The sequence below is a fragment of the Telmatherina bonti genome, assembly GCF_933228915.1.
Source record: "Telmatherina bonti genome assembly, chromosome: 20".
Taxonomy (NCBI): domain Eukaryota; kingdom Metazoa; phylum Chordata; class Actinopteri; order Atheriniformes; family Telmatherinidae; genus Telmatherina; species Telmatherina bonti.
The window spans coordinates 26,469,678-26,484,300 of record NC_136618.1 but is presented as its reverse complement, the minus strand read 5'-3'; the positions used below and the strand labels follow the sequence as shown (position 1 = coordinate 26,484,300).

The 14,623-nt window shown below is 38.9% G+C and overlaps 1 protein-coding gene across 2 annotated transcripts in view; it reads left to right on the top strand.

Moving 5' to 3' along the window:
• Positions 1–2,119: 2,119 nt before the first annotated feature.
• Positions 2,120–14,623, top strand: part of sh3kbp1 (SH3-domain kinase binding protein 1) — a 48,964-nt gene continuing 36,460 nt past the window's right edge. For both annotated transcript variants that reach the window (XM_079259726.1, XM_079259725.1), the window contains exons 1-2: positions 2,120–2,215; positions 14,156–14,313. In XM_079259726.1, coding sequence (XP_079115852.1) covers positions 2,212–2,215; positions 14,156–14,313 — 162 coding nt within the window. In that variant the 5' untranslated portion in view covers positions 2,120–2,211. The remainder of the gene's footprint in view (positions 2,216–14,155; positions 14,314–14,623) is intronic.

The following is a 14,623-nucleotide window of genomic DNA, read 5'->3' as shown; positions in this document are numbered from 1 at the left end:
TTTTCTCTTTCGGAAGCGGGTAATGCATTCTGCTAGTTATGTGTTAAAGATAGAGGAAGCTCTGCTGGTGTATTTGTGTCAATAAATAGAAAAACAAAGTGAAATTAGACTTATAAAACCTGTGTTATTTATTTTTAAAGTCATAACTTCAGCAGTCAATTGGTCCATTTAGAGTGAGACCTTATCATCAAGCCCTGTTGTCGTTCCTTAACGTTTATGCCGACTATCGCGAGAATTTGGGGTCCACAGGTGCGACGCTTATATGCGGCCGATGGTGCATTCAAAGACTAGAGGAAATATAGCCATACATATAGGTATCCCGTGTCCACAGACTGCCACAGACAGACGGAGAGATTTATAAAGCTAACAAATAAAAACAACAACAAAAAGAAACAAACAAGCAAGCAAAAAAGTTTAATGACATCAATTAAAGACAGAAAAAGTTTGGGGTTATTAAATCTACTAATAGTCCAAATAATCCAATACAAATAGGAAATAAAACAAGTTTTCCTTGCTAAAGATTGCTAAAAAGATAATTTGTCTTTATAATTTCTTACAAATATTGTTGAGTGTATAGCATGCAAATGTCTTGGACCAAGACGTTTCCAAAAAGTAGCTCAAGACTTGTCATAAAAAATAATATATATATATATATATATATATATATATATATATATATATATATATATATATATATATATATATATATATATATATATATATATATATATATAATCAAGTACTATGTGATCCAAACACACTGATGAGTCATCTCTCGACTCTTAAATTGTTTCTAATGCTTATATATATATGTATATATATATATATATATATATATATATATATGTATATATATATATGTATGTATATATATATATATATATATATATATATATATATATATATATATATATATATATATATATATATATATATATATATATATATAATCAAGTACTATGTGATCCAAACACACTGATGAGTCATCTCTCGACTCTTAAATTGTTTCTAATGCTTATATATATATATATATATATATATATATATATATATATATATATATATATATATATATATATATATATATATATGTATGTATATATATATATATATATATATATATATATATATATATATATATATATATATATATATATATATATATATATATGTATGCAAGAGAATACAGTACACAAGGCTTTACAAGGAAAGACACTTTCTCATTCTCCTATTCTCTTTCGAACGATAATCCCACATTGCTTCAAGAGAAATAAAAAAAGCAAAAGGTCTTGCTCAATGGGAGAAAAATATAAAGTGGTGGTTTCACACAGCTGCACAGTACTCTGCCCGTACATGAAATAAACGTAAACACGAAGAATAGACCAACAATGGACACATTAAAATACTTTACATATGGACCTTTGACAATTAGAATAAAACCTTGAAGTAAATGTCTTTTTTGTGTTACTTGACAGTCAAATCTTATTTGGATCATTTAAATATTTTGACACAACTGAGTGAAATTTGACAACAAGGAACAAAATAGAATCTGATAAAGAAAATCACATTAATATTATCATGTTGTCTAGCTTTTATTTGTAGGACTCTTCCTTGTGCGTCATATATAGATTAAAGCTCTTTTAAAAGGACAGCCCATATTTATTTTTTATTAAACGTCTCAAACAACTTTATAAAAATGTGATATTCAGAGGACAGTGCAGCTCATTAAGAGCAATGGGATTCCTGTATCCCAGTGGGACAGTATTTGTGCCACCACCATCTGTCCTGTACGTCTATGACGCACAGTGCAACACGCTGCGTCACGCCTCACTCACGGTCCATGTGCCTCATGCGAAACTGAACATGCGAAAAGGGAAGCCAGAATTTACTGATAACACGTGAAGGCAACTGGAGCGAGAGGGAGAGAGAGAGAGAGAGAGAGAGAGAGAGAGAGAGAGAGATTTGCTCATCAGCGCTTTTTCCGTTTTTCTGTCCGTTCGCTGTGCCTCCTCCTCTGTCGTGTCACTGGTCAGAATAAAGAGGAAGGAATATGGTTTCGCTCCTCCCGTTTCAGCGCTGTTACAGCGGATCTCTTGCATGAGCTGGAGGCTGGAGCTCGGTCCGGCACAAACCGCCTCTGTACCTGACACTGCCGCCGTTCCCGTGACCAACCAGCCTGCAGGAGCGCTACCAGCACACCGGGAGACATAAATGGGTGAGATGCAACCCCCCTTTTCTGCCTCTAATTAGGAGAAAGTCCTAAAATAGCCCCCAGCGCCTCTGTGCATCTGGATGGGACAGGAATCAACGCCCGGTCCAGATGCGCGCAGGGCTCAGACTCCTTTTTCTTCCTCCACCTCCCCTTGACGTACATGCCACCTCCATACATAGCAGATCTCTTTGAGAGGGACCACGGGGCTTGGCGTTTTGCTGCTACATTTCCGAAGCAGCACTTCTGCATGATTAGAAAGCCGTGCGTGGGTGTGCGTGGCTGCCGTGCCTGTGCGTTTTTTAAGGAAAGCTGCGGGTCATATTGATGACTTGCAGATGTTGACACGTTTACATTCACTCTGTCCGTCTGCCCATTGTGTTCCTCAGTGTTTTGAGTCTCCAGCTCTGCGTGGATGAAACAGGCCCGTCTGTTTCTCCCCACCGCCAGCATTTCCCCACAGTCAACAATGCATGACCAGTAGAAACCACCGCAGATTTAATGGTCGAGTAATCAATTGCGTGCTATTGTCACGCATATGTTCTGGAGAGCTGGATGCTTGACTTTCTTTCTTGTTTTTGGGAACTTTTCATCTGTAGCTACATTTAAAATGCCTCATATAAATAATCATGCGACTTGCAACGAATGATTAATCGATTAATCAATTCGAGAATCTATAATCTTCGTTTCAGCTGCTTTTCTATTACGGCCCATTTAGAGTATTTTGTCTGTATACATTTAATTGGACCTCAGTGTTTCTGCATGCTTGCAGTAAACAAATAATGCTCAGTTAACCTCAGGGGAAACTTCTTCCAACACCCCCACCCCCTTACACACCACGCATACACGCCATCTCTCTCTCTCACACACACACACACATACAAGTACTGTATACAATGTCAGTGTTGAATAGCTTTTGGGGAAAACAGGCAAACATCTCAGACAATCAGAGGCCCCACATGGCATGGGTTGGTTTTCTTAATGCAATCAAATGTAAAGATGTTTGTAAAAATGGCCCTTTAAAGTAGAAAATCAGCTGAAATGGAAACTGAAAAGCATGATGTCTGTGTCTAAAACAGGTTATTTACCACAAACATGGAGCCTGTTACTTAAATATATTTAGTTAGAGGTGCTACAGCGATTACATTGTCCAGAAAAGTTTTGTGTGTGTGTAAGATGGTTTTTAAGGTTGCTAAAACAAGCACGGCATATAAAAGTTTTTTGCTATTGTTGTTGTATTGTTGCCGCTATTGAGGCTCAGATCTTACATCTGGTCATCATGGTCTCACAAAATCCACTTGCAGCTTGTGAACGTGCAAAGCAGCCATGATAACCACGTATGTGTGGAATTAAAAGCAAGTGCATTTCAACCTAAAGCTTGTTCCATACTTCACGAGAAGCAAGAACTGAGTTCTTGCTCTCGTGGCTGCAAGAGCAAGAAAATACTTCTTTTCTCGTCAGGTCCATACATCCTCCACGAGAAGCACATCTGCAGGTCACTGCGGGGGGCGATGCCTGCTTTTATGTGCAATGAACCCGGTTGTTACCTCCGCCAAGGAGGTAATGGTTTTCCAGGCGTCTTTGTGTTCAAGATAACTCAAAAAGTTACGGACAGCTTTTTATAAACATTTCAAGAATTGTTGGAAATTTAAAAATGAAGAACTGATTAAATTTTGGTGGTGATCTGGATCACCGTTTGGATCCAGGAATTGTTTCAAAAGATTCTTTAACATTGTGCTTGGCGGAGGTTTCCGCTCTCCAAGTGCTTTTCTAGTTTCATATTTAACAAGAAGCTTTGTTCGCGGCAGAGCGGGTTGTGCACGCAGGTTGGTCCATGTTTTAATGCCACATGTAAAAATGCTCTTACTTTCTCACCACCTTGATCAGTTTTTTATTAAAACAATCCGTTTTACCTGCAACAGCAAAAACGCGGAAGCAGCAACTTCGCTTCATGCTTTTCTGTGTTAACCACGCCCACCTCAAATGTCCGACCAATCACACGAAACTTCTCGGAGCCCCGCACGAAAAAAGTTCTGCCAGCCCAATGTGTCGAGAACTGTCTTCAAACGCGTCCGTGAGAACAAAATGACGTCATTTTCTTCTCGGAGCCTCGAGAACAAGAAAAAAGTTCTCGCTTCTCGTGAAGTATGTAACAAGCTGAAGTGGAAATCTTAATATTTAGAATTCTTACTTAGTATTTGGAAAGTTTTCCTTTATATCCCAAAGCAGCAAGGTAATTTTGACTTACCAATACAATATCTGAAAATTACATGATACCTAATCACAGTTTTTGATTATTTCAAGATTTTAAAATACTTATGTCAATCTTCTGTGTCCTTTACAAGTTTTATTTTAGTCTGTTCTCAGAGAGCTTGGTGATCTGCAGTTAGACGTAGCCAACGGAGCAGGACCATAGTGGAAGTGTTGCCCACATCCAACCAGTAACAGGAAGTACAGAAGAACTGAAAGCCACAATGTATTTTAAGACACAATGTAACTTTCAGCCTTAAAACTTTACGTTCCTGAATCGTTTGATAGCACAGTAACACCTCTAATGTACATTTCTGGAGCTGTCGCTGCCCAGCAGCATCTCGTGGCTGAAAAACCGCTCTTCACAAACTGCCTTATGGGGCCCCGTTTCATCTGGGAGGTTGCTGCTGAGTTTAGCTTTTTGCAATGAATCACAAGCTAGCAAATGGATATCAACACACCCATGTTGAAAATGCACGTAGACTGATTCAGCAAAGACTCATCAATAGGACATTATCTGAGGAAAAGATGAAAAGAAAGACAGAAATGGACAGAGCAAGAGTTAAGACAACGGGCCAACAATGAACTCACAGTACGGGTTTGATGCGAGATGGATGCTGAAGTAGTTGTAGATAAACTGGAAAAACTGGTGACAGTTCTGGAGTGCGTCTTTAATGGCCAAGCTGAATACTTCCACCTATTGCGATGGCTCTTTTTATGTCTCTTTCTGAGAATGTGCACTATCATGAGCTATACGTTCATCATGTTTACTCTGTTCTTACTAAAACTGACGACAGCACTCATAAATAAACTCTCAACTCTGCCCTGCCCGCTAGCAGATATGCACAGCCATGCCAATTTTAAGATCCTGAGAGATTATTAGTCAGCACTGAAATTCTTTTTAAAGATTCTGACATGAGTTTATAAATATCTGACTTTTAATGTTTACGTCGTCACAGTGGCAGAAATGGGCCGTCATAGCCAGCAGTAATATAAGAAGTGACTTCAACTCGGCCATGAACTAGACGAAGATGAGGAAGACAAAGGAATATAAAACAATTTGAATATGATTAAGTCTGTCTCAACAAACAAAACTAAAACTAAACAAATCCACTGAAGGACTGGTTTAAAAACCAGAGAAAACATTTGAAAGTAAATTAAACAAGACTTTAATGCAGGATGGTTGTATCCATTGAATGAAATGGTGCGGATCGTCATAGAGTGTATTTAAAGACGTCAAGAAGAGAAAGCTTAAATCAAAAATAACCTGTTTTTTATATTAAATTATGCTGAAAAGACTCAGCCTCTGCACAGATTGCCTCAATGGAGCCATTATGTTGGTTTGGTTATTTCTTACCTTGTTCACAAAGATAATGCAGAACAAAATAAAGACACAGAGTCCCACACCGAGTGGGTTGCCTTCTGTTGTGTCAGACATTTTAGCTGTGACTTTCAGTCTGTTCAGTCAGAAATAGTTAATTAAAGCAAACAACACACTCACACACACACATACAAACACTTTACATTGGGTTTCAGTCTCCTAACTATTATTTAGTTCGGTTTCACTTTTTTTTTTGTGAAACAAAAACTTTCTCTCTTCCTGCTTTTACTGCCAGTGTTGTATTCAACTCCTAATGTAGCCTACACTGCAATGTTCTGTTTCTCTGGGTGGATTTCTCACCTAGATTTCTGTAAAACGGCGTTCAGAATTAGAAACAAACAGTGTAAGCTGGGAGAACTGAGTGGACTTTGTCACAAGATTCACAGAACGATGAGCAGACAATGGTTGGAATTTTCCTTTAATGGGGGAGAATTTGCTGAAGCTTGTGATCCCATCCACAGTTGGAGTGGGTGGCTTTGATTCCTAGCAATCCAACGGGGAATGTTTTACCGACAGAAACTCACAGCTGCTCTTGACATCATCAGCAGCACCCAAATTCAGTCACAAGTAAACACAGGTCTGCTGTAAACCGCCGAAATGTCAGCAGAGCTCTGCAGAGTTCAGCCTGTCTGCAGCTTTTCCTTATCTAAACTAGCTGCAGCTGTTCAGAGGACGCTATGGGCTCATCTCGGTTCCTCTCAAAGTCTGCTTTTTGACCACTTGAGTAGGAGTTTTGTTTTGTCTGTCAGCTTTTCAAATATTCTCTCTCTTGTCTACCCAAGGTCTCTTGTCTGACTTTTTCTGCCCCGCAAGCAATGAAGCGTTTTACCTCCTACATAAGTTGAAGGAGAAAGGCTCCATTTATCCATTTAATGCCTTTGACAACAGCTGAAAGCCCAAAGTAAAAAACATTGTTTCATTTACTTTAAACTGTGTTGCAGATAAACCACAAATCCTCATAGTTCAGAAGCTGGAAAGCAGGAAATTCCTGAGATTTCTCCTTCAGTTTCGGTCTACTAATCAATGAACTAGTTGATCTGTGCAGCTTTATGTGTTTCAAGGCTGTTGCAAATGGTCTCTTCTGTAAGTTTATAATTAGTAATTAGGTCAATGGTGGTCTCATGTAAAGGAATCATATTTGAAACCTAGAAAGTTGCAAAGCCATGCTGGTTGTTTTAAGATGCCAAAAAAAGTTTGTTTTTGTCTTAAAATTGCAGCTAAACATCACATTCTGAATCTCTCCAAGGAGTTGGAAGCTATTTTATTGGTAAATATTTGACAAATGTAAAGCCTAGTTTGTGTTTGCTCTGGGCACATACACAACAAGCCTTTTCGATTTGAATCCTAGTTCGATTGCTCGGAAAGTCCGCTTCATTTGGAGAACTTTAAATTCTGATTCGGATCAAAGAAGCAGAATTGGTCCACCTGCAAACGTAGGTCTCGGTCTGCTTTAAGCCAACCAAATACAGCAAGCGGGCTAAAACTGACTTTTATTTCTGCAGTATACTTGCATTTGATATAACTAAAACCCAAAACATAGAAAGTTTTATCTCCATGTTTAGCTCGCAAGTGGAGGAAACATTTTTCTTCTTCACTTGGGTCTTATCCTCTATTTTGCTAAATATAAGTGCAGCGCCACCTTTGGTGGGAATGGGGATATATTATTCTAAAGGTTTGGCCCGTTTGACCAAAGTGCAACGTGAACGCGATCTCAGTCCACATGCATACACCCCCTTACAACTGAGCCAAGTCCCCAATTGGACCGAGTCTAGCGGACTGTCCTGATGTGAGTGAAAACTTGTAGTGTGAGTACCTTTGTCTCTGTGACCAGTGAAGATTAAAATAGCTCGTTAGTACAGTATCATGTCGTATACTCTTTTTAAAATGATTATTCTTGATGTAAGGTTATTAAATTTGTCGAAAACTAGTTGTTAATGTTAGATTGTAATAAGTGTGTTTATTTCAGACATTACTGGCCACGTAGTCCCAATGTGGGCCTTACGTTGGCATGGTTGTGAGACAGTTCATCCATGAGAGGGAAGTACAAAGTTCAGAGTTCACTTCTAAGTTCTCATGTCAGTTTCATAGCAAATAAAGTGACGGTGGAGGACATAATGAAAACACACACTCCCATAAAGAAACATAAAAGAAGCAGCACCAAGGGAAGAGGAAAGGCTGTATCTATATGGATAAATCAAATCAAATCAATCAAATCAAAGATACTTTATTCATCCCCGAGGGGAAATTCAAAGATAACACTCCCCTATAAATGAGCACATGAGCGATACCGCGCAAGGCTGCCCGCACAATATCCGGTAGTGCTCTGTTTGGCTACGCAGCTACAAATTTTTATTTCTGTAATCAGTCAGAACACCACAAAAATAACAAAACAACCCAAACAGTACAATAGAAATGCATTAATAAATATTAGAAAAGACGTTAATATTACAAAGTAACCGGATTCTTAAAAGCTCTATTAGAACCTGCAAAGAGTCTTTTCAGACTGTTTGCTAACTGTAGCACAAAAAGTAAAGAAATAAAATAAAAAACAAAACTTAAACCTCTAGTTTGTGTTTTTATAAACATTAGAAGGGGGGAGGGTGGAGGGTCAATCCGTTACTAACTATCATACAGAATGGCGGACATTGTATATTCAGCTAATAAACATGGTTGCATGTTTTCTGAACTCAGCGCTTTATAGCCTGTTGTTTTTAGCTAGCACTATTTAGCATCCAATAATTTAAAAGTAATGCCTTTCAATATCACAGGATTACTAATCTGTGGTTGTTCCAACAAACAAATCATTACTGTGAAAAATGTAGTTTTATTTTAAAACGCTTCATTTTCAAGCTAATGCTAACTATATTGCTTTTTGATGCACTAATAGCTTTATTGTACATTTAATGCTACTATTGAACCATGAGCTGAAAAGCTATAAACCTTAAGAGCTGGAGTCAAGTGGAACCTGTTTGTGTGGTATTATGCAGTCTTTATCTAAAAATGTCATCTGTACAAGCTAATTCTAGCAGTGTCATCTCAATCCTGCCGTCTGGTGATTAAATATGTGACAAGATGATGGATTTGTAGGGGAGTGTTATCTGCTACAGATTTAATGCTCATGTATTTACAGCAGCAGGTCACATGAGACTGGGAGTGTGACGGAACATCATCCGATGTTGCTCAGGTTTTTTCCCGTCATCTGTAGACAGTATAGGTAGTGATAACAGCAAATACACTGAAATAAATCAGGCCTTAACTAAACAATAAGAAAATTTATATCTGCCTGGAACCTTCCATGTCACACAGGATTTAAGCTGTCAAAGTCATGAGGAGAAACTCTCAGCAGATGGATGCGTCTCACTTTAGGGCACCTGCAGTCCACAGTTTTTCCCTGCTGGTTGGGGAAATGAACCGATATGCTTTTGGAACAAAGCCATTCATGAATCAAAAGCTAAGTCTGAACTCACATGAGGCTAATTCTGGTGCTTTGATGGGATTTGTTAATAGGAACGAATATTAGAAAAGAATCAGATTCATAATTAAACCCATAAGTATAAGTACTTACAATATAGTATGAAACTTTTAGTTTCTACCTGATGTATCCTCATTTATGCTAAAAAATTTCATCGTTTTATTCAGTATATGCTCCTGGTATATGTGTATTTTTTTGCCTAATTACATAAAAACTTCTTGGATCAAGCATACATTTAACTTTTTACAAGCAGTGCATTCAGAATTCTTATTATGAAATTCCTTATATTATTAAAAGCACACATTCTGTAAAATGACTCATTACACATCATTAATTCATGTAGAGGTCGCAAAAGTTAATTTTCCAGTCTTCTCACAAAGGCAAGCTACGCGTATGCATGCAGATGTTATTTTGTGTGACAGTATTGGAATGAAAACCTTTTCAAAAGCATTTCTGTAGCTGATTTGATCGTTTTACTGCTACAATTTGCGATAAATGCACCCAAATAACTCAACACATTTGCACAAGTATACTGGGATGTTATCATGAAGTGCACAGATTGACATAGTTTAGTTAAATATTGCACAAGTACCTTGAATTATACTCAAATGCGGTCCTTAAAGAAAGTGTATTCCACCTCTGACACCATCAGCCAGTGTTGTAGCTCACACACAGTGAATCAAGTCTGTTTGTATTGTGATCTAATAACCAGTGACTTCACATAGGAAGGAGCTCCTTTGGCATGAACAATGTGTCATTTTTACAGTAACTTTCACCATCCTTAACACTTGGTGATGAGCAAAACCACAAGCTGTCGTCCTCCTCTGGTGCCCGTGCTGCTGGCAGACGCGGCTGGTGGGTGTGTGGACTGCAGTGTGCTGTTCTATCCTGCCAGTCAAATGCATCGTAATATGCTTTGCACGATAACTGCCACAAGCTAGCGATTCATCAAGCCTACTTCTCTTTACTGAAGAACCCCCCATTTCCACTCACAGACTGCAGCTTCCCCAAAGACATCATCGACAAACACAACAAATGCAAAATAGTCTCTGTGCAGCATTGCTGTCACGTCTGTGACTAATCCCTGTAGTTATCTCAAGCCAGAATCATATCCTCCCCATCTGAGCGGCGAGGAAACTTGTCCCACAGTATTCTCCTTTGTCTGTTGAATACGCGCGTCTTGTGGAAGACTTCCTCTTTTCCTGTGGTTTTCCCTCTCAGTATTCCCTTTCACTATAGCACAACCACTAAAGCAACGTGTGGTCAGTTGTGTATTTTGTCATCATTTTCTCAACTTACCTTACACATTTGATAGAAATTTTGGGGAGGAAATAGTGTGTCTGAGTCACTGCCACAATTCATACTGTGGTTCCCATGGTTACCCAATGCCTGAAACTCCCCCAGCGTGTCACCCTCCCCTCGTTAACTGCAGTTTGGACAAAGATCAAGCCACTGTGACCGGTATGTGTGGGCACACAGCTGGTTAAGCTACATGTGATATGACAGACATAGAAGCAGCTGCACTAACAGTCACAAGTTGTTTGTGTGATGTTTAGACAAACAAACAAAGCAACTTAACCCCATAATATCAAATGTGTGATCCAAATGTGGCCCAAATCTGCATTTTTCCTCGAGTCACCCTTTGACTTAGGGTGAGTCTTGGTCTGGATTCTCAGTCGTCCAGTCAGACGAGCTTCAATAAAGGCAACTGGACTCATGTTTATTGTTTAAATGCATCGCCAAGCTTTCAAATGAGCCTTTTGGATAAGAACTGAAATATATTTTCAGTTCCCTTTCTTTTAGCTCTTAGGACTCAGAGTGCTTTTACCTAAAATAAGTCACAGAACCACCAGAAGTAGCCCAAAATGTAGTCACTGTACCAACATTTTGCAACTTTCTGTAACCCAAGTTAAAACGTCTTCCTGTGGGTCACGTCTGGCTTACGTAACACCAACCACAGCTGCAACTGAACTGGTGAAGACTGGGAAATGTTGTCTGCTTTTAGGAAATGCAAATTTTTCAATGTATTTTTAACTTGAGGTTGGTTATTTGGCTTAAATTATCCATTTCCCCAGCGACATAAGAAATTCTTGTTTGTAAGATAGTCCTCTCACAATGATCGTATAGGGTGTTTTTTCATGCAGGTGACACTGACCTGATGTTGTCTTCCAATGAAATGTCTAGTAGTTGTAAGAACAGTAGCAGGCCAAGTATTAAATCAGCCTCAAGTACAAGATAATTTGTTGGAAATATGTATTCAGCATGCCACTTCAAGCTCTTGGTGTTGATTTATATGCATTTTAAGCATATACATATGTCTTTATTTCACCGAATAAAGACCCCTAATGACAGCCAGCAATCATCAGTCCAGTGGTGACTCTAGTCTTCTCTCTCTTTTTCTGTATGCTTGCTTTTCTTTGATAAATCACCAGTAGTGCACATTCAAAGCAGTCAGTTTGTTGAAATCAGAAAGTCACCTAGTCTTTCTTAAACTATGTGAAATAACTTTTTTGAAAATGACACCAAATGCTTAGTGTTAGGGTAGCAGTTTAGAGGAGGGTGTCATTTTCTCATAGCAGTACTAACCATTATCATTTCCCAATTCTGACCATGTTTAGATTTCATCAGTAATACCAAGGGTTGCTACTTCCTAAAACCAACCGTTAAGTGGCCGATATAGCTTATTAAAATGATATTATTGACTAAATGTAACCCAAACAAAAAGAAATATTTGTGGTATCTGGGTTAAATTTGTGTCCCGTGGTTGAAAGCATCATGCCATTCACTTCCCCTCCTCCTTCCTGTGACTGTGACTTCTTTAAAAGAAACTCTTGAGAAAAAGATTTGCTCGGATGCGTAAATGCTCACATAACTTGCATTTTCCTTCTGACACCTCTAGAGCAGTATTTGGAGCACAACCTTTGGGTTGAAACAAGAAAAATGTAGCTTGAACGGCCGCTGATCTTATTACTTTTATTTGATTAGCTGCCAGATGACCTTAACAGTCTGCATTCTTCGTGTGTGTACATTAGCTGGCATGCAATGCTAAGGTTAGCTTGACATTTACTAGAGACGTTACACCAATAATACATCCAGCACATCTGCTTACTGTATGGACAACTACGTGGTTGGTCCAGCTGAACTTGCTCTTGTCTTTAAGTTTAGCATGCAGAGGTCATACAGGGTGACAATGTTTATGAAAGCTATGGATTCATTAGTTGTTGTTCCACGTCCACTCTTAGCGGCAAAACCTTTCTTCAGCCAGCTGCAGAACAGTGAACAGTGGACCACTTCTAGAGATATCTGGTCCAGACATTTGATCCAACCGTTACACTTGATCTTTTATTCCATTCATCACCTTGCCTGTGACCATTTTAACTCCTCATATGTAACCAAGCGGCAACCTCTGGCAGTAAAAAGTGAAGCCTATGCTGAAGTGCGTAAACCTGCAGTTCCCCCGTCATCCACTAGGGGTTGCAAAACAGAGCAAATCCCCATAGACTCCCATGTTAAAAAGACCAACTTCACAGCAGAAATAAACATGTTTACAGCCTGATACAAAAATCCATTGTAGGTTTAATAGGTCAGGTTTACCTTCATGACAACTGTGGGGGGAATTTAAAAGTAATTTAATCTTGAAGTTGCGCATATTTAGGGGCGTGTCCTTTTGATTGACAGGTATCTTATCTCCAGCTTCAAGTCAGAAGAACGTAGAACAACCGCGGTTTTTAGCCGGTTAACAACGTGACTTAGCTTTAGCCCGCTTACCTCTGTTAGCTGGTTAGCTCCTGTTAGCTCCTGTTATCTCCGGGTTAGTTTGGTAAGCTCTTAGCTTCAGAAAGCTCGGAGTTCAATCGATGTCAATCATCCACCATGACGCTCACAGCCCCCCTCTCAGCTTCACCTCTTTGCCAATATTTGTGTTTTCTGGGCGAGACGACGCGCATGCCTCTGTCAAGATGGCGATGGTAGGAACCGCCCACCGAGCTTCAATTCAGCTCCTCAGAAACCTATGGGTGATGTCCATCTCTATATACAGTCTATGTACGTAACATTTAGTGGTTGTGTTCTGAGGAAAATCCGTAACAAGCCCAGAAAAGAACCACTGCGTGCAGTAATTAGACCAATGAGTATAGTTTAATGAAGATCCTTGCCAGTGAGTCAGCTCCTGATTGGTATAGTGAAACAATTAATCATTTACCTATGAGCAACATTAATGTCAAATGCTGCAGGCTAAAAATAAGTAATTATACTTTTAAACACAAGCGTTGCATCTGTAGAGCAGTTTTTCTAAGAAATATAAAGATTTTATCTGAGAAGGAAATAAACACTTTCTGCTGTGCTTGAAAAAAAAAAAAAGTTTTCTCATTTTTAATGTGTCGCTTCAAAAGCAGTAAGCCAAATATACACTCTATGCTCGTGATAAAAGCAGGGGGTTTATGTGCTTTTGTTTTAGCCTGGACTTCAGCGAGATAATAAGAGATGTGATCATAATCTAATAAACTTTGAAAAGAATCCATGATTTTGAAAAGATAGTCTGTCTGGGAGGCATTCCTGGCAGAAGCAAGGCTGAGAAATAGTTTGTGGTCTCAGAAACAAGCAGACAGAGGTGAGGAAGAGGAAGAGTATGAGTAATAACATATGTGAGTTTGCCTACAGAATACTATTAATAACAATCTTGTGCATGTTATTTTCTTTAGCTCCATCTAATGAATATAATATAATATAAAACCTACACAATCATCACAATACAACCTTCAGAGGCCGAAACGGAGCTATGTGGCTTTTCTCAGCTTGTGCAGTTGTTGTAACACACTAACTCTCTGTTGCCCTTCCCACACAGTGGAGGCCGTGGTGGAGTTCGACTATGAGGCTCAGCAGGACGATGAGTTGAGCCTGACGGTGGGCGACATCATCGTGAACATACGGCGAGACGATGGAGGGTGGTGGGAGGGCGAGCTGGGTGGACGCAGGGGCCTGTTCCCCGATAACTTTGTCAGGGTGAGTAATATACAGCCTCCAACACGACACTCTATATAGTCAGAGACAGAAAGAAGTTTAGCTTAAGTCTTTTCCTGGTACTTTAATATTTTTTTCACTAGAGATTACTGATATTATCAGCATATTGATATTATCGGCCAATATCGACATTAAAATGCTATATCTGAAATTGTCCGTATCAGTTTTTACTTTTTAAAGACCAAGCTTTTACACAACATGCACATGTTATATTAGTTTCCTTTTAAACCAACATGACAAAATATAAGACATGTCATGTATAGTTTTTAAAATATTTTTGTTTGTTTGGCAC